The 20,532-nt window shown below is 39.7% G+C and overlaps 1 protein-coding gene across 2 annotated transcripts in view; it reads left to right on the top strand.

The window, feature by feature from the left end:
* The first annotated feature begins 5,331 nt into the window (after positions 1-5,331).
* Positions 5,332-20,532, top strand: part of LOC147028193 (inactive dipeptidyl peptidase 10-like) — a 504,934-nt gene continuing 489,733 nt past the window's right edge. The window contains exon 1 of one of the 2 annotated variants that reach the window (XM_085878340.1): positions 5,332-5,462. In XM_085878340.1, coding sequence (XP_085734466.1) covers positions 5,403-5,462 — 60 coding nt within the window. In that variant the 5' untranslated portion in view covers positions 5,332-5,402. The remainder of the gene's footprint in view (positions 5,463-20,532) is intronic. The other variant, XM_085878345.1, reaches the window with a different exon arrangement.

The following is a 20,532-nucleotide window of genomic DNA, read 5'->3' as shown; positions in this document are numbered from 1 at the left end:
CGGGCATGGAGTTGCAAGTGCGCAACCAGTCGCTGGGAATGAACAGCCAGTCGTGCCCATCTCGAACAGACAATCAGTTTAGTTAGTGGCAGCGGTTTCGATAAAGCTGCTTCCATTCTGGCCGAATAATGAAGCTCCATTAGACACCTGAAACATTATTACCGAGTAGGCACGGTTCAAATACATTGTTGGCTCCTTGTCACCAGAGAACACGACAGAGGTGAGAAATATCTTACCCCAACCTTCAACTAAATAATTTGAATTCTTTCCCGTACACTATTTTGAAGATTGCACTCACAAAGTGTACGACTACCTCTGAATGCCACTGCTTTGAACAACTTCTTGCAGCTGAGGATTTGGAGATTGAAGACCCACACAATGCGTGTGCCACACACAGCAGGTTTTCAGTGACCACGATGCCTCCTTCAACTAGTCGCTCATTCGTAATTTCTTGCATAGTATACAAACACATGTCTGCATGATATTTACAGCTAATGCAGAGCTGGCCCTACTTGCCGCTGTGGACTTGGCTGATCATCTCCTGGACACACTTACACCAACCATGGTGACTGTGACACCACCGCAACACCACCGCAACACATCGCACAACGACGCTCTGAAATGGTGGACCTTAAGATACTTGTCCTGGTGCTCCACACCGTGCAACACCAGTCGTGCCAATTTTTACAGATCTCTTTTAGGGACAGAAGGGAATGTCATCCCTCGCACTGCCAATCACCCTCACCTTCCGTGAACACTCAAGATTGGTGTTGGCACCATGTGGCCTTCAGTGATAATGTGAGTCAGTGTAGATCACTGTGCTCATACTGGCATCAGGGAAACGAGCTGTCCTACAATTAATGCCGATGAGTTTAACTTGGCCTTACCTCAATCGCCTTCTCTTGCTCATTGATCGTACGAGCGAATTCTGTTTTCTTGTGAATACAGGGGCAGAGGTGAGCATTGTGCCACCGTCTGCCGCTGAATGGAAAAATAGACAGGAATATTAATTACATACCACTAACAACAGTGTTATTGCTACGTTTGTAGAAACTCTCCTTCAGCTTGATTTGGGTTTACATCACTCATTTCCAATGGGGGTTCACCATTGCTGACACCAGATACTCTATCCTAGTTGCAGATTTTTTTTGAATGCCATTTACATTTCCTTGTCGACTTCAACAATCGCCATCTATCGGACGCCTCAACACGGCTTTGCGTTCTCGGTAAAGCATCCACTGTTTTGTCGCTAAATATCACGTGTCTTCCATCCATGCCCACGTGCCCTTAAAGTCAATTACTTTGACTTCCCGTCAATAACACGACCATCAGCGACAATCCAGCCTATCAAACATCAGATCATGCATCACGTCAAGAACACGGAGCCCACCAGCCCCCCACCCCCTCCTTCACCAATTTTTCAGCATGCTCGCCAACTCGCCCTTGAGAAATTATGTATCACCTTCCAAGAGTTTGACTATATGTTACCATTTGAGATTATCAGATTGTCAACAGTTGGGCTTCACCGCTACCCATGGCACCCAAAAACACACCCGGAGATTGATGTCCCAGCATATATTACCGACGCTTAAACAACGTGACTGTTCCAGACCTTTACCCCATTCCACACATTCAGGATTTTACTGCTACACTCCATGATGCTAAAATCTTCTCGAAGGTCAACTTCGTTTATGCATATCATCGGATTCCTGTGGATCCAGATGACATTCCGAAGACCGCAGTCACAATGCCTTTCGGCCTGTTAGAATTCCTCCAGATGTCGTTCGGCTTATTATGCAATGCCACACAAACATTTCAACGTTTTATGAATCAAGTGCTCCAGGGAATACACTTCTGCTAGGTGTATATAGATGATATTGTAATCGCCTGCACAACAGCAGGAAGACATCAGGAACACCTACGTTCACCTCTTCTTCCATTCGCAGAACTTCGGCATCATCATCAGTTTGCAGAACAGCATTTTGGAGTTGAATTTCCTTGGCCACTGTGTTAACAGCTTTAGGCATCCATCCGCTCGAGGAGAAGGTACAGATTGTTTGGGATTTCCTGGTACCGTCATCTCATCAGAAACTGTAAGAGTTTTTGGGCCTTGTAAACTTTCAGCATAAATTTAGTCCAAAAGCAGCTACAACACTGCAGCCAGCGAATGAGTTACTATAAACTGGTAAACACCCTGAAGTGTTCCGAAGGTCGGAGCCAACCTTATCCAGCTAACACACAATCAAAGACACATTGGCCAACACCTCACTCCTGATTCATCCAAAGCAAGAGGCGCCAACAAGCCTGGTGGTGGACATGCCTAAAGTTGAGGTTGGCATGGCCCTCAACCAGTTCTTATACAAAATGCTGAAACTAACAGAGTGCAAGTACAGTGCCTTCAATTGTGAATTACTCACTGTATATCCCGCCATCAAGCACTTCCGCCATTTCTTACAGGCCAGTCCATTCTCTGTACCTTCTGAACACAAACCTTTAACTTTCACTCTCGTCACTCATGCGGACTCCCATCTCCTTGTACACTCTGCCAATTCTGTTACATCTCGCAATTCACCACCGACATCCGGAATGTCAAAGGAATCACAAACTTAGCCGCCGACACTCTCTCACGCATCGAGGTATTGGCATGGTCTTCTACCAATTTGCCAGCCATCAATTTTAATGCACTGACAGCAACACAACAGGAGGCCATCGAGCTCTGCCATCTTCACTTATATTTGCGAGATACCACTCCCAGAGACAAACACCAACCTTGTGTGTGATGTATCAGCAGGACAGTCACTTCCTTTCTTTCCTGCTGCAGAGAACATGGGGAAAGATGCAATGCATGCGCCGTACAGTCTTCAACATGTTTTTTTCACTCGTGCACCCAGGTGTTCGTGCAACCTATCAACTTATCACTTTTTGTGACGTCTGGCCACACACCAACGCCGAAGTGTGCCATTGTGCCAAACAGTGTCTTCAATGCCAATCCTCCATGATCCAACATCACACTGTCACATCACGGAGTAACTTTTCAACACCGGATAGGTGTTTTCACAAGGTCCATGTAGATCTTATCGGTTCCCCTCCCACATTCAAATGGACACCGATATTTATTGATCTGTGCCGAATGCTTCACCTTTGTCCACACCTGGATTGCACATATCGGCCTTCCATCAACCATCACTACAAAATGTGGTAACCAGTTCAAATTGGCTCTATTTTACGAGTGGACTCAACTTTGTGCACCGATCGTGTGTGAAACATCACTTACCATCTAGCAGCGAATGGTATGGTCGAACATTTCTATCGCCAACTCAAGTCTTCCCTAAAAGCACATGACAACTCTGTTCACTGTGTGGCTGGACATCATACCTATGGTCCTGCTTGTTACACAAGCAGCTCGAAAAGATGACCTTAGTTGTTCCGCTGCAGAGTGAATGTACGATGCACCGCTTAGTCTCCTGGGAGAATATTTCTCAGCGTCCAATGATTTCTTTCCTGATGCCAGCCAACTTCGTTCGGTCATGCAGAGTAATGCACGAGTAAAGGTTCACAGGAACACATGGCTGCATGATACTTACACCTTCGTTATGTCAGACGTTTATTCCCCAAGAGTTTTCTTCATGCACCCAAGTATTAGTACAGCATGATCCTGTCCAGAAATCCTTGGAGCATGCTTATGACGGACCTTACAAAGTTGAAGCCAGCTTTTCCTGATGCAGCACCAGAGCCCCCCTTCCACTCTCCCCATTGATCAACTTGTCGACACCGACTCCAACAATACCCTTCCCGCCACATACGTCTCGCTTTGGGTATAATGTACACTTCCCAGCACAATATTTATAGAGCACATTTTGCTTGTTGGCCATTTCTCTTTTCTGTGACTTTTATTTTTACATGGACAGTCTACATAACATGACGAACAGAAGACGAGGAACGATGATGACTCTGAGAAGGAAAAATGGGAAAGGATGAGCGTGTTTAGATGACGTGAATTTGCACAGGTGAGTGCATGATGTAATGATGGGCAGCACATTTAAAAGACTGAAGTGAGGAGTATGGGACAACGACAAAGGGAGACGATTCTACCATTGGAAGAATAAGGACAAACTGGCAAAATGAATGCAGGTGAGCAACCAGCCTGGATTCTGGGAGAGTAAGCAGGTGATGATTTCTTGAGTAATGTGTGTAACCTGCGGTGGTTTGGAGAGGGCAGAAGCAAGACCAGATGGAAGCTTGTATGAAATAGTGACCGGACCAACCTGCTGCTGTGGGAGAGTGATAGTTCGTGGGAACCTCCCTGCTGTCCCTTGAGATACCAATGGTGCAGAAGGCCTTATTTTAGATCAACTTAAGAACAGCAAGGTGGGAAGTGGAATCACTAGTTCAGAGGTCGGTCTGGGGGCTGGCACTACTCCATACAAAAATCCCTACTCTCCCTCTTCTCCACCCCACCTTCCCAGGATGCTGTATATACATACTGCCCCTCCCCCACTCCTATTTCTCTTTCCATATTGTCCTTTTTTTAATCTTATTTTTATAAATTTAAATCCTTCCTACCCAGTGCTTACATAATAAATAGATACATAGTTTGCACTTTTCCCACCATCCACCCAAGGAAGCAAATCCACCTGTTGAAAAACAGGCACTATATTCCCTCAATGGTTTATTATAAAGACCATTTTAAAGTGATCTATTTCAGCCCCCATGTTTAATAACAATTGCACCATTCTTTTCATGCCGTAAAGGTGCAGAGGGCTGCCGAGGCAGTTTCATGGGCAAGGAGTACAGTCCTGGATGGGTCACCACTCTGACGCAGGTTACCCCGAATGATGATGACCCAATTCACTTGTACTCATTTCGTCAACCTCGGAAGGATGACAGGCTGAGTCAACCCCACCCGGTGTTAATTAAACGGCAGACAAGGGCTCAAACTCAGGACCCTAAGATCCAAAGCCAGCTACCTTAACTGCTAAGCCAACATTATAGAGGCAAAACTCCCACCTTTAGGTGCTCTTATTTATGGGTCGCATGTGCTTGGAAGATCCTCGGCATGCAGAGTTGTATCCTTTGGACGGAAACATCCTTGTGCACATAAAGTGGTTCTGAAGACCCATGATTTTCAAGACTCATGAACACAATGTGGGCGGAGAATGTGCAGGAGATTAGAGAGGTGACTGGTGTTGGAAAGGGGGGGGAGTAGGCGGTGGAGAGGGCAGGGTCAGTGGGGAGAGAGTTGGGAAACCGATGGGAGCAAGGGAGGGGACGGGAGGGGGAAGAGTGCGGAGCGCAGCGGGAGTTTGCGTGGGAAGCGCTCCCTTTGATCAGGTCGCATCTCACGGCACACTCGCTGCACGCGCTCCTCGCTCACACGGAACTGCTGCTGGAGAAGCTACAATATGAACCAGACGGCAAGTGTTTCGAACCCGGTGAAGATACACTCGGATGAGGGATTTAAGGTGTGTGCACTTGCTCAGGGTGAGAGTGGGGTTGGGGGAGAGAAAAGTTTTACATGCTTTAAAATGACGTTTTGCTGCATCACAATATAATACGCGATAAGAGTGTGAAGTTCGTGCGATACATAAGAGTTTGTCGTGTCGCCGGGAATCTGGGATGGAGATAGAGTGCAACACGAGCATGGTAGTAACTTCTCTTCTGAACCGACTCACGATCAAGTAACTTCTCTCGTTCACGATTATACTGCAGCACCAGTGCGAACATTTACAAAGAAATCATTGCATGATAAGATTTGCAGCTTGTACCCCTCACAATTTGCTTGATTGATGCTACACAAAAACATCAAAATGAACATTCTGGTCTACCTTACAAAATGTATGCACAGTATATGTGTATATATATATATATATATATATATATATATATATATATATATATATATATATATATATATATATATATATATATATATATATATATATATATATATGCACAGGTAGTGGACAAAAAAATGGATATACCTGGGTAAGTGAGGTACACCAAGCAACGGATTTGACACAGGTATGGCCTATGTGTTAATTAAGCAAATTACATCCCAATATGCTTTGGGTCATGTGTAGAAATGCTGCACAGGTGCAGTGGCCTACAATGATAGCTAGCATGGACGCAAGAGCAGAACCCCCACAATGTCCTCCTGCACAGAGCAGGTTTGGTCGCCCAATGGTTTGATGAGCATGACACTGATGTTTTCTACATGCCATGGCCTCAGTCACCAGATCTGAACGTAATCGAGCATCTATGGTATATCTGGAACAATACCTGATACAGTGTTTTCCACCTTCTTCAAACAGGTGTGAGTTGATTTACTTTGCCATGGAAGAATGGTGCTGCATCCCTTCTGGAGAATTCCAGACGCTGGTGGACTCTATGCCATGGCACATACATGCCGTACTGGCCGCACGTGGTGGTTCAACACCATAATTAAGTGATTTTACATTGGGGCTTCATTATTTTTTTTGTTCACTACCTGTATATGTGTGTATATATATATATATATATATATATATATATATATATATATATATATATATATATATATATATATTTTATATATTTAAATGTATATATATATATATATATATATATATATATATATATATATATATATATATATATATATATATATATATATATATATATACATATCAGGGTGTTCCAAAAGTCACCTTGGGATTTAGAAATTAAATAACATTTCTGTTTTTTAATAATTTGTTTTTCTTTTCTTTTCAGAATTTAGATTAACATTTGGAAATTACCCATGAAAAAATTCACAACTGAACAAAGAACCAAAATCGTGGATTTTTATTTTAAATTTCATCAATGAATTATTCTCACCCAAAAAGCATACTGCCGACACTTCAATACCAGAAAACCACCTCCAGATTTCATGATTCGTCGGTTGATTCAATGTGTTCAGCAATATGGGTCAGTAAGTGACTTGCCACGATCTGGAAGACCACGTTCAGTCCATTCGCAGATTAATCGTGAACGTGCATTGGACAGTGTTCAAGAAGAACCAGGAATATCGATCCACAGATGTTCTGACCAGTTGGGAGTGTCTCGGATCACAAACTGATCATCTTCTTCACGATGTCACTGTATCGTATACTATGAAACTATTTGCACCTGCACCCATACAAAGTTGTTGAGAACTGAGTTGGGTGAATTTTTTTATATAGTCTCTGATTTAGATTTGCACCGTTTCAATTTAGCACTGATCATCTTCTTCACGATGAACCTTTCAACTTTTTCTCTCAAGGTTGGATTTTGTATCGGAGGCAAATTATACATTTCTCTATCGGCTTCGTGTTTTTCTTCCAACGTTGTGCTATTTCCAAAATCAATATCGTGTCTCATGCACACTTCATCAACCTTATTGATTGGTTTGCTCCATGGTTTTGGATTGTCAGCCTCATCTAATCTTTTATTCAAGTTTGTTCCTGGACCACAGAAAGAATACCTTGGGAGATGTAATTCCTCTGGTATTCCAGTAGTTGTAAATTTACTTCCTGATTAAAAAACTTTTGTATATCTCCCCCACGTTTGTGTTTGGAGATAAATTTACTCTGTTTTATCTTTAGATTTAGCCACACACCGAACATATGCCTTTTTGTATAACCCTATTATTTTTACTTTTAAAATAAGAGATTTTTTAGTATTAGTTTTCTTTTTACATTTGAGACAATAACTCATTTATTTATGAGAAAAATTGATACAGAGTGCGAAAACGTTTTTAGTTTCCAACATGCACATTTGAATCTTAATTTTCAAAACATAAAGAATCCTCAGATATGTCTTCACTCTCTCCTCCATTTACTTAAGAAAAAAATGTAAAACTTTAATTAAAGCCAATCACACCAAGGAAAACGATGTTAATAGTCTTGATGCAAATATTTCTAATAGACTTGCCAATTCTTTATTTTTCCTCCTCAGTGCGTTGAGATTTATTTATTTTCTGTAATACCCCAATCTTTTTCCAATCTCACTGGTTTCCATATTTTTATATTTATTTATTCTCTCTCTTTCCTCCCTCTCCCTCTCCTCCTTCTCTCTCTTCTCCCTTGCCTCCTTCTCTCTCTTCTCCCTCTCCTCCTTTCTATTCCCCTTTTCCTCCTTTGTCTCAGTTTCTTAAGCTCCTTCCTTGTCCCTGACTATCTTTGAATCGTTTACACCCCATAGAATATCATACATATATTCATCAGGATTTCTTGTTATTCCTGTATCGAAAATATTTTTTTTTACAACAGGAAACCAATAAAATTCCTTCTGAATTTCTAAAAGAGCCTTGCATTTTCTTAACTCTAAAATTTTATCATTATTTAATCTTATAATTCAATCCAAAGTTGTTGCTTTATTAACACCAGTATAAAGCCAATCTTTAATTGAAAATACCTCATTCTTATGTTGTAGAACATATTCATTAAAATACCGAATACCCTTTTCTTGAAGGTATGCTTGGACACAGAAATGATAATTTTCTTGAAGCCTTCTTGCTGTCATTTATGTATTAGAAATATATGTCAGAATAATATAATGACAGGAAATACCTCCCCATCTTCCCATAGTTAAATCATTTTGTATTTCCTTACTTTTTGTATATAATCCTGTTCTTTGTGTTTTCATGATATAAACTATGGCGAAACCATTATTGATTTTACCCTTATTAAATTCTTTTATTTGTTGTTTGCGAATCGTGCTTCCACGAAACTCATTCTCAGCACCAAGTGGATAATATTCTTCCTTATGAGACATTTAATTGTTCCAGGTCTTCTAGGTTAATTTTAAATGACCAATTATACCCTAAATCATTCATATCATATCTCCATTGTTCTATTCTCATACAAACGATATGCCCTTCTTTATAAATTTTTTTATTGTAATTGGAACTGTGAATTCTGTATGACCTGGAGATAAAATCAACACTTCTGTATCTTTGGAATACACAGCCGTTTTATTTAAGGATATATATTTTGTGATAAATCGCTTAATCTGACCAAGTCATTCGCGTCAGTCGGGCTTGGATAATTTATTAATTGATAAGCATTTTTCATATTAATATTTTTTGTAATACTATATTTCTGTCATTCAGCCTGTGCCTTTGTGTAATAATTTGATAAATCAATATCCAGTTCTTGGGATACACCAAAGATAGAACCATCTTTACCAACATAAGTCATTTATATTGGATCAAAAATAATGTAATTAAAAAAATTATTTTTGTTGAGTTGAAATAACACATATAGACATAATTGACCACAACACTTGGAATTTAATTCTTGGACTTGAAATGTTTGATAAACACCATTCTGTAAGAATTTTATAACTTCAACAGGTGGTGGAAGACCAAAACTATCAAAATAATATTTGTCTTGACTATTAAAAACACAAACCCAATGAGAGCCGTTCCCATTATTATCTTCTAAGTTCAAAATAATATTCTTTGTATGTTTAGACATGTTTGTTAATTCATCTCTCATACAAATAACCACATTATGAATTTTTAATTTCTTACAATATTTGATAAGTTCTAAATTTGATGTTGTATTCTTTCCAAATTCTTTAAACCACTCATCAATGCTCATTTATTTATTGGAAATATATAATCCATTACCCCTTTTAGTTAATTTTACACCTGCTTGTGCGATAGAAGAAAGCATATCTCCAACTAACAATCTCACTTTATCAGGCAGACTTTCAAGTTTCTCAGCAAAATCTACAATTACACCACTTCCACTAATTTATTTCTCCAACTCTTTGTTATGTCTTTCCAATTCTTTTTGAGCCTAGAGTTGAGCCTTCCTTTCGTTGGCAGTTTTCACCACTGCTGAAATACCACCCGTCAATGCTCCAGCCACACTTAAACCAGAAAATAAAGGAATTAGAAATGGTAGAAATCCTCCACTCATATCTCTTATTGAATATTTCTTCAACATTGGTTTTGACATTTTAATTTTAAGTGAGTCAGTATCGTTCAAGATTTTTACCTGTTCTCTTGTGAGCAAAACATCAATTCTTACTGCTCCTTTTCTCTGAATTGTATTAACGTTAATCATACAAGGCTTTTGATTTTGAATACAAGATGATAGTTTCCGAAGATTGATTTGATTAACATATACATTGAGTGGAATGAAATATTGAGCATATAACATATACATTGAGCTTTTGGTTCGCTCTTTGAGTGGAATGAAAATATGAAAGGAAAGAAGTGTTTTAATCAGTAAGTCTCAATTTTACATTTGCTTGGCACTTTACTACTCATTTATTTATCAAAAAATTGGGTGAGACTAATCATAACACCATTATCTGTATTATTCTGTAATTCTGTTTCTTCCAAAAGCAAACGATATGTATCATCTTCACTCTTTCCTCTTTCAATGTGTAGGGAAGTATCCACTCGATTAGACTTTATAGTTTCCTTTTGAGCACTCAGGTCAATTGCATAAATTGTATACAGACTTTTAAATGCTGTCATATCCAAAATCCACAGGCCACAGGCACAGGTCATATCCACAGGCTTCAAAATTAATTAATAGACCAAGTTTTGAACGAGCGGAGGTGTTTTCAGAGAACTTTTGTGCTATTCATTTGAAAAAAAGAGAGCATTGAAATGGATAAACCTATTTATATAGGAACATCAATTCTTGACTCGTCAAAGTCGTTAATGTATGACTACAACTATAATAATTTTAACAGGCTACCGCCGTCTTTTTACTGATTTATAAATGATAGAACCAAGCAATAACCAAACCAAAGAGTGGAGATGTAATCAGCCTTGGTATTTAAATGGGAAACATAAAGAATGTGAGAAATATCAAATAAGTCATATTGAAGAAATAACCAGGGTAAAAGTAGATAAAACCAATAAAACCAAAATTTAATTACAAATCAGTTGGAGGATGTAAAGAAAAAAATAAATATCCTTGAATGGACTGAAAACTTTGGTTATCAATTGAACAATGAAAAAACCATTTACTACAATCTCAAAATGATATGTGGCTCAGGAGGTGGTCAAATAAGAGCATTGAGAGGAGTTTATCATTTCATTTCTGTTCAACAAAAATACTTAAATGAAGAACTAAGTTCCAAAGTAATCTTTGTGAATATACTCGATGGTGATGAATGTAATATGAAAATTAATTTATTCCCTAAAGGAGAACATGGACAAATATTAATTGGTTCACTCTTTGAGTGGAATGAAAATATGAAAGGAAAGAAGTGCTTTAATCAGCAAGTCTCAATTTTACATTTGCTTGCATGGATGGGGGAGGAAATCAGTTTCCTATTTTCAGCTTTTGGGGCTTGAGTCGGTCTCAATTTTACATTTGCTTGTATGGGAGGGGGAGGAAATCAGTCTCAACTTTACATTTGCTTGTATGGGAGGGAAGGGAATCGGTCTCAATTTTATATTTAATTTGCTTGTATGGGAGGCGGAGAAAATCAGTCTCCTATTTTGGGCTTTTGGGGCTTAAGTTAGACAGTTTTTCCCTTTTCCCCCATTCATTTGAATGGCTGCCTCAGAAGCCCCATATATCCTCTACTTAACGGTGGAGCTTCTAAGGCAAATTTTATATAACGAATAACGAATAATTTCTTGAAATTCAGAAATTTCTTGGCCATCACATTCTCCTGACTTGACGCCTCCCGATTATTTTATTTGGGGTTACCTAAAGGAGCGTGTATACATCAATAAGCCCCATACAATTCAGCAGCTCAAGGCCAACATCTGTGCAGAAATTCGAGGGCTGCAGCCAGAGTTATTGTCCGCTGTGATTTGAGATATCCCCATAAAAAGAAGTCCATTGGAGTGAGGTCTGGGGAATGTGCAGGGAATTCAACACTACCTCTTCGCCCAATCCATCTTTTCGGAAAAGTTGCTTCGAGATAGGCCCTTACATCACGGTGGTAGTGGGGAGGGGCTCCATCTTGCTGAAAGTAAATATCTTCGTCACCAAATATCTCTTCGACATGTGGACCGATGGATTCCTGCAGCAAGTTTAAGTAAACATCCCCAGTGACAGTTTGGTAAAAAATTGAATGGCCCTAGGATGCCCAATGCTGATATCCCACACCACTCAGTAACCCCTGGTAAGTTTAAATGGTGTTCCATAGTAACATGCGGATTTTCAGGAGCCCAGGAGGTGCAATTGTATTGGTTAATTGAGCCATTTAACTTGAAGCTGGCCTCATCGCTCCAAACAATTTTGGATGGAAATGCTGCATCTTCTTCGCATTTGCCCAGGTACCACTCACAAAAATTCAGCTCTCCGGTCAGGATTGTCTTCATTTAGAGTGTGGATTAATTTTGGAATCTAACTTTTCCAATTAATTCGCTTCAAAATGCGATGGGCACTTGATTTTGGGATTCCTGTCTCACGAGCCATTTGTCGTACAGATTTCCGTGGGGATCGGTGGAGGGTTTCCAGCAATTGATATTCCTTTGTGGGGGTGATTGATGACCGTGGTCTTCCTGAACGCTCCTTATGGATGTCATGCACAGGTTTATCTGTTTCAAACTTATCTCGGATGCGAGCAATTGTGCGTCGCGTTGGTGGATCTTTGTGAAAATGTCTTCTAAATTGTCTTTGCACTTCTATGATGTTTTCGTGCTTCCAGTAGCACTTTATGATAAATTTTCTTTCTTCAAAACCTAGTCGTACTTCTGCGATTATTAGGGTCAATTTGATCTGAAAATAAATGAAAAATTCAATGAGTTATGAGGATCCAAAATGTGAGTCCATTTTTTTGGGACACCCTGTATATATGTATGTATATATGTATATGTATATATATATATATATATATATATATATATATAGAATGTCGAAAGCAGTAAATCAAAATCGACATTTGCACATGGTACATGATTGGGAGCCTCGTGGTTATGCATTGCTGTCTGTGCTGTCGCTGATGATTCACCACGAAGCGATGAAACCAGTCCGGCAGCTGAGGTGGTATGCAGCATTGGAATTCTCATGTGTGTACTATTTGTGAATGTCTTTACAGCTGTGGAGGAACTCTAGGAAGGGTTTGCAACAGCAAAGGGCTTACCTTGGTAGCCTTTCTTGGTTGCTTTATGCAACTTCACCAGCAAGAAGAGCATGGGAGGAGTCGATTTATTTATATAATCCTAACCACCTGGGTTTAATTGATTAGGTGAGAGCTGATTGGTTATTTCCTTCAATCGCAGGTGAAGGATGTGGGTGGGTCTTTCTTTATCATATTCAGTATATGTAAATATATATATATATATATATATATATATATATATATATATATATATATATATATATATATATATATATATGTATAGGCTCTGATGGCGAAACAGTTGCATATATCCCGTCTGGAGTCCCTATATATTTGGAGTCGCAACAACTAGCCATTTGCTTTATGATACACCAAATCTACGCCCATTATGCATGAAGCATAATGTGTCCGTTTTCTAATCAAGCTGTCTTTCTCTACACCTGAGCGGGAGATTATATTATTGAATGCCTTTTATTCATTCTTCCATAGTGTCAGAATAAGCATACAATCAGACAGGATTTATTTAACATTAAACATATCGCAGAACTTGCAGCAAAACGAAGTGAAATGTGTGAGTATAGATTCACACTGATGAGTGCCTGATTTGGGGTGGATAGAGTGTGAGTGGAAGAAACACACAGATAGTGACAAAATGGAGAAATTTGAAAAGGGTGGAAGTGGGAAAGTAAAAGAGAGAAATTGATGTGCACACCATCGAGAGAGTAGACAATTAGAAAATATAACAATCGTGAGTGAAAAAAAGGGAAGTTTGAGAAAATTGATTGTTTGGATCGATTGATTGATTGTGTGCTCTGCCTGAAGGTAGGTAGGTCCTCAGCTGCTTGGCAAGGATGATACTGGGTGTTTTGACAGTGCCTGATTCCCAGCATTTCGTCAGGGTAGGAATTTGTAATTTGGCCCCGATGACAGTGAAAACACGCCTCTCTTCTCGAAGACCCATGGGATCTTGAACATCCACCAACGAATGATAGCAGATGCGGCTTCCAGCTTAATTTCCATTCGAGGGATGGCACAAACATTGATGAATCGCCCTACGTGTGAAACAACGGGATGACACTTCATAGCATGGTTGGCAATCGACCCAGGCTGGACAGCTAAGAGACGAGTGTGTGCAACTCCAGGCCATCATGCGAGCTCCTCGAGAAGACATGGACAGGGAAAGTTTTTCTTTGCAATTGAACGGAACAGGAAAGAAGATATTTCGAAAGAACAAGAAGGAATAAAAGAGGGCTGCATTAAAATGGAGTTCAGCCACAAGTGAAGGGTTTTTTTTTTCAACTGTTCATTTCTTTCAACATTCAGTGCCAAAAGAAAGAGTACACCCCCTTCCAAATTTTTCACCTTTTGTTGCTTTATAGCTTGGAATTAAATTGCATTAAATCAGACTTTTTCCAACTTCATTTGCACATTGTAACCCATAACTTTCAAATGAAAAACAAATTCTACAAACTCCAGAAAATTAATTAAAAATACAAAACATGAATATCTTGGTTTGATAAGTGTCCACCCCCCTGATTATAGCAATTGCAAATTAGCTCAAGTGTAACTGATCACCTTCAAAATCACACACCAAGTTGATTGGCTTTCACCTGTGTTAAATTGCAATGATTCTGATTATTTTATAATAAAATCAGGTGTTCCTGAGGTTTCCCCTCCTGGGTAATGCATTTTACGGCAAAGACTCAACCATGAGCACCAAGGAGCTTTCAAAACACACGGGATAAAGTTTTGGAAAGGCACATATCAGAGGATGGGTATAAAAATATTTCAAAGGCCTTGAATATCCCTTGGAGCACAGTCAAAGACAATCATTAAGAAGTGGAAGGCATATGGTACCACCAAGACCCTGCCTGGATCATGCCATCCCTCCAAACTGGATGACCAAGTAAGGAGGGGACTGATCAGAGAGGCCATCAAGAGTCCAGTGGCAACATTGAAAGAGTGACAGGCCTTTATGGCAAAGACTAGTCACTGTCTGCATGTGACAACGATATCCCAAGCACTCCACAAGTCTGGCCTGTATGGTAGGGTGACAAGAAAAAAACTCACCATGAGTCCCGTTTGAGGTATGCAAAAAACCACTCCGGAGATTCTGAAGCCATGTGGCAAAAAGTTTTGTCGTCTGACGAAACCGAGATGGAACTTTTTGGCCGAAATGCAAAATGTTATGTTTGGCATAAACTCAACACAGCACATCACCCAAAGAACACCATCCCTTTTGTGAAACATGGTGGTGGCAGTATCATGTTATGGAGATGTTTCTAATCAGCAGGGACTGGGGCACTTGTCAGGATAAAAGGGAAAATGGATGGAGTGAAATACAGAAAAATCCTAGAGGAAAAGCTGCTGCCCTCTGCAAGAAATCTGAAAGTAGGATGGAAGTTCACCTTTCAGTGTGATAATGACGAGAAGCACACAGCCAAAGCTGCACTGGAGAGGCGAAGGAACAAAAAGATAAATGTTCTTGAGTGGCCCAGTCAGAGCCCCGACCTAAATCCCATCGAAAATCTGTGGCATGACTTGAAGGTTGCTGTCCATCAACGCTCCCCACGTAACTATTGAGCTTGAACAGTTTTGCACAGAATAGGCAAATATTGCCCAATCAAGGTGTGCAAAGTTGGTAGAGACCTATCACAACAGACTCTCAGCTGTAATTGCTGTCAAATGTGCTTCCACCAAGTATTAACTCAGGGGTGGACACTTATCCAACCAAGATATTCTAGTTTTGTATTTTTTAAATTTAATTTTCTGAAATTTTAGAATTTGTTTTTCATTTGGAACATGTGGGTAACGACGTGTAAATAAAGGTGGAAAAAGTTTGATTTGATGCACTTTAATTCCAGGGTATAAGGCAACAAAAGATGAAAATTTTGAAAGGGGGTGTGAACTTTCTGTAGGTAAGGTCAGGTAGGGGAGTATACACCGGAGCAGCGCATCACTGCGTCCACTTTCCGCTGGTACTCCAGGAGCTACGGTCTGGCCATCACCCAGGCAGATGGATGGCCTATCCCCATCTCCTGGTGATGCTGATCAACCTGCTGAAACCATAAGGCATGTGGTCGGTCCATTGGCCTCGCTGAGAGAATCTGGTGAGCATGATCAGCATCAGGAAAAGAAGCCATATGTCTTTACAGTCACAGATGTTATATATATATATATATATATATATATATATATATATATATATATATATATATATATATATATATATATATATATATATATATATATACATACAGTAAGTCGTTGACTTCTGACCGACCAGTCGTAAGTCAATTTGGTCGTAAGTCGGCCAACCTTTATTTTTACCTTTATTTATAGTGCATAGGCCTATGCAAAAATTACCGGATGTATATTATACTATATAATGATATAATAATCATCTGTAAGTTATATTTTATTAACATTTTCTTTGTACAAGTCAAACACTGCACCACTTCAGTACAATTTGTTTAATATTTGCAATTTCTCCATTTCCTGGATTGGCCCGGTCCGTTGCGTTGTTGTAATTGTCGATCGCATGGGTGCAGAAACTTTCACAGCTTCACGAATCCTTTCTTTGTCTTTCAAAATCGTCGACACAGTAGAGTGTGATAACTTAAGATCACGTGCGATCGCATTCACTTTCTTTCCTCCTTCGTACTGTTTGATCACCTGCATTTTTGTGGCGAGATCACTGGCCTTTCTTTCCTTCTTGGCATGTTGAGGAGTAGAAGATAATTTCCTCAAGGTAGACATTTTGGGGGTTTGAAGTAAAAATTTTGCCGAGACCACGCTAACACTCGAGCAATGGCGGGCGCTGGGGCGGAAACTGAGCAGTCTGAGTGGGCGGATATGCGGAGCAGTCTGGTCATAAAGTTGTCAAGTGGTCGTGGTCGTAAAGTGGTCGTAAAGTTGCATAGGTCGTAAGTCGATGACATACTGTGTGTGTATATATATATATATATATATATATATATATATATATATATATATATATATATATATATATATATATATATATATATATATATATATATATTTGAAAATGAACAGGATAGAACATCATAAATATATGTGGAAAAATTATATGCCCAGACCAGGAATGGAACCCAGGTCCTCTGGCAAACCGTACTCGTGCACTGCCATCTGAGCTGTCTGGGCAACCCACCAGCTGTTCGGGTTAGGGTAAGCACCAGACCGGGAATCGGTCTGGGCAAGTAATTTTTCCACATATATTTATGATGTTCTATCCTGTTCATTTTGTAATAGTATTACTGCACCCTCTGTGGTGTTTAATAGCAGACATGGATGTGGGGAAGAACCTCTCGAGAACAGGCCCGAGCTGCTCCTATGGTTGGCAGTGAGTGCCCCGGAAGCAGTGGGGGAAAGAGAGTGGCACTTGTATATGTGAAAGAATTGCGTTGCTTAGTTGGTGGTTTGCTTAGTTAGGTCAAATGGCAGAGCACTCACTTTGGTATGGTTTGCCAGAGGACCTGAGTTTGATTGCTGGTCTGGGTATATAATTTTTCCACATATATATTTGATACGCATATGTATGTACGAATATATATATGTATATATATGTATATATATATATATATATATATATATATATATATATATATATTTGTTTGTATGTATCCTCTTCAGGGAAGACAGGCCGATAAAAATGAGAATGTGATTCTCTTGGTATTGGGAGATGTAGGGGTCTGGAGCTCTGGTAAGCTCAGGCCTAATAGGTGGAATTTGTGTCCCTATTTACGAGGAGTAGCGTTATTGTATGTCCCACAAATTTCTGGTCATGTGGGTTATTGGTACCATTTTGTATCCATTGATAGCTCATTGTTCTTTTTAAAATGACAGGATGCTGCGCCATTGAATGCACCATTCGATCAGAGAAGGGTTTCAAAATGTATAGATTCCTTGTAAATGCCGGAAGAAAAAAAATTAAGAAAATAAAGTTCGCTGCCTGAGATGGAAATGGACTTCGGGGTCATTTCTGTGCCAGGTATAAAGTTGTAGTCCCGTGTGTGTACATGTATGTGTGCTGCTGTAATCTAAATCATATTGTAGTTGGCAGTTGGGTATAACTCATAAACAGGCATCAATCATCAAGGCCTGTATTGATCATTTATGACATATCAAGCACATCTTGGCAAAGTTGCTTATAAGTTAGTACGTCACCTGTGTGTCCGTAACGCAAGTTTGTTTATTTATTCATTTTAATCAATCTAACTGTTGTAGTTAACATTGGTTCACAGGATATGATGGTCCATGACATGGAAGATGAAAGATTGAATGAATATGTAAAGGAATGAAGGATTACATGCACTTCACGTTTTCAGTGGTACTTGCAGTGGTACTTCATGCACTTACAGTGCCGATAGAAAGTATTTACTCCTGACCAATAATGTCACATTTATATGAATTACGAATTATGTAGAAAATACCAGCTTACTCTCTGATATACATATTTTTGTATCACCGTTGATCACCATTGTTTCATTCCCTCTCCTCCCTTTTACTCCTGATTGTCCACCCCTTGACTGATCCGGCTGTTGTCCCACTGTCAGGGCATTTCTCACTACCTCTGAGACGCCTCACTCTTCCATGAGCCTAGTCTTTGTATGCTCGTACATAAATAAACATTAATTGCTATTTTGAACCAAGAGGCATTTTTACATTTGTGCAGGAAAAGAGAAATCAACAAATGATGAACGGGCTCCTGAGTTTGGCATTTGGTTGCTCCTGATGATGAAAGCTTTCCCCATAGCAATGACACAATTATTCACCTCGGTGATTCTTCATGGATGCAATTTGATAACTCCGGCTTATCGCAGACTCCTCAGCCGTGACTTTATGATTCATCTCTCCTGCTCTGCCATTGCTATTTCTTACGTGCACTTCCTTTGTGCTGCATGCAATCCATCACCAGGTGTTCACACAGCCTGAGCCTCGCACAAGAAACCGCTCGAGATCGCAATATGCACACATTGAAGGCGGTGCACTGTGATGAGCTGTCCGTGTTTGAGTTTGGTTGAGGTTACTTGGCCTCATGCTCGAGTCTGAAATTGCTCTCCTGGTGATTGGTCTTGCAGAGTTAGTGCGTTGATTTGACAATGTTTCACATTGCACTCTCCAGGATATTGATTTATAGAGATATTGCATGTGGTGGATTGATGCATATTAATTAAAGAGCCATAATTTTTTGGGCAATGTGATGCATACAAGAAAATTATTGGGCATCTGATTTATTGGAGGCCCTCCTAATCTTATGCAGGCCACAAACCCACCGCCTTCCAAACCCCAAGCCCCCATAAAAACTTCTCCATCACTTTGTCCCGATTATTGACGTGAATGAGTGTAATACTCCTGTCAAAGGGATTTTTGACCTTGTCTATTATGTTATGGGATCTTTTCTTCCCATTATACCATCTTGGAGGAGTCACGTACACCGCAGTGCTGAGTTGGGATGCATTTCTTGACCTCTGTCTTGACAGCTTCACTCTTCGCAAAAGAGTATTTTGGCAGATTAGATGTACGTGAGTATTTATTCTTTGTTCCTCCTCGCTCTGTAAACAATTTTCTCGAATCCAAATGCTTCACAAAATGGATTCCGTTGGTCGCAACCACTTCTTGCGTTGCATTTTTAAATTTTTCACCATGCCTTGCGCTGTACCAGGAAATGTATTTTGTAGAACTTTTTTATACCACTTTCCACCATAACCTACAATAATGAGAAAAATCCTCACCCACCCATTATTTGAGCAGAAAAGCTGTGTTAACAAGCTCAAATGAGATAAGATCCTCGTCCTCTTAATGATGACGTCATAAAAACGAATATGACGTCATTGTGATGTATCAGGTTTGCGATAAATGATATGTGCTAATGCCCGGCTTGATTCCCGCAAACAAAATTCAAACAGCTTGCCCAGTTTCGGAGATAATGGTATAGGCGATTTCCCTTAGCGGCGATATTATGACGTCAACTTTTTTCTAGGAAGAATTTCCAAAATCGGAGATGGTTACTGCCTGCGCATGTAATTTCTGCATATACATGGCAAGTTTCACGAAGATCCGATGAAAACTCTGGGTTATGAAACAAAAAATGTCAAAAAATAGGAATGACGTCATAAAATTGATAAGACGTCATGGTGATGTATCATATGTGTGGTAATTCATCTCTGCTAATGCCCTGTTCAATTCCTGCAAACAGAATTCAAAAAGCTTGCCTAGTTTCGGATATAATTTTTTCGGCGATTTCCATTAGCGGAGATATTTTGACGTCATAACTTTTTTTCTAGGAGGAATTTTCAAAATCGGAGATGGTTACTGTCTGCGCAGAGTATTTTTACATATATACGCCAAGTTTCAGGAAGTTTCGATGAAAACTGTAGGCTGTGAAACAAAAAAGTCCACAAGAAGAAGATGAAGAGCAACAACGTGAGTAAGACTTAGAGATCCTCCACGAGGATCTAAAAA

The sequence above is a fragment of the Eptatretus burgeri genome, chromosome 4, assembly GCF_056783735.1.
Source record: "Eptatretus burgeri isolate ZD-2024b chromosome 4, Ebu_testis_v1, whole genome shotgun sequence".
Lineage (NCBI taxonomy): Eukaryota > Metazoa > Chordata > Myxini > Myxiniformes > Myxinidae > Eptatretus > Eptatretus burgeri.
Note: the sequence above shows the minus strand (reverse complement) of the source record. Positions and strands in the feature narration are given on the sequence as shown.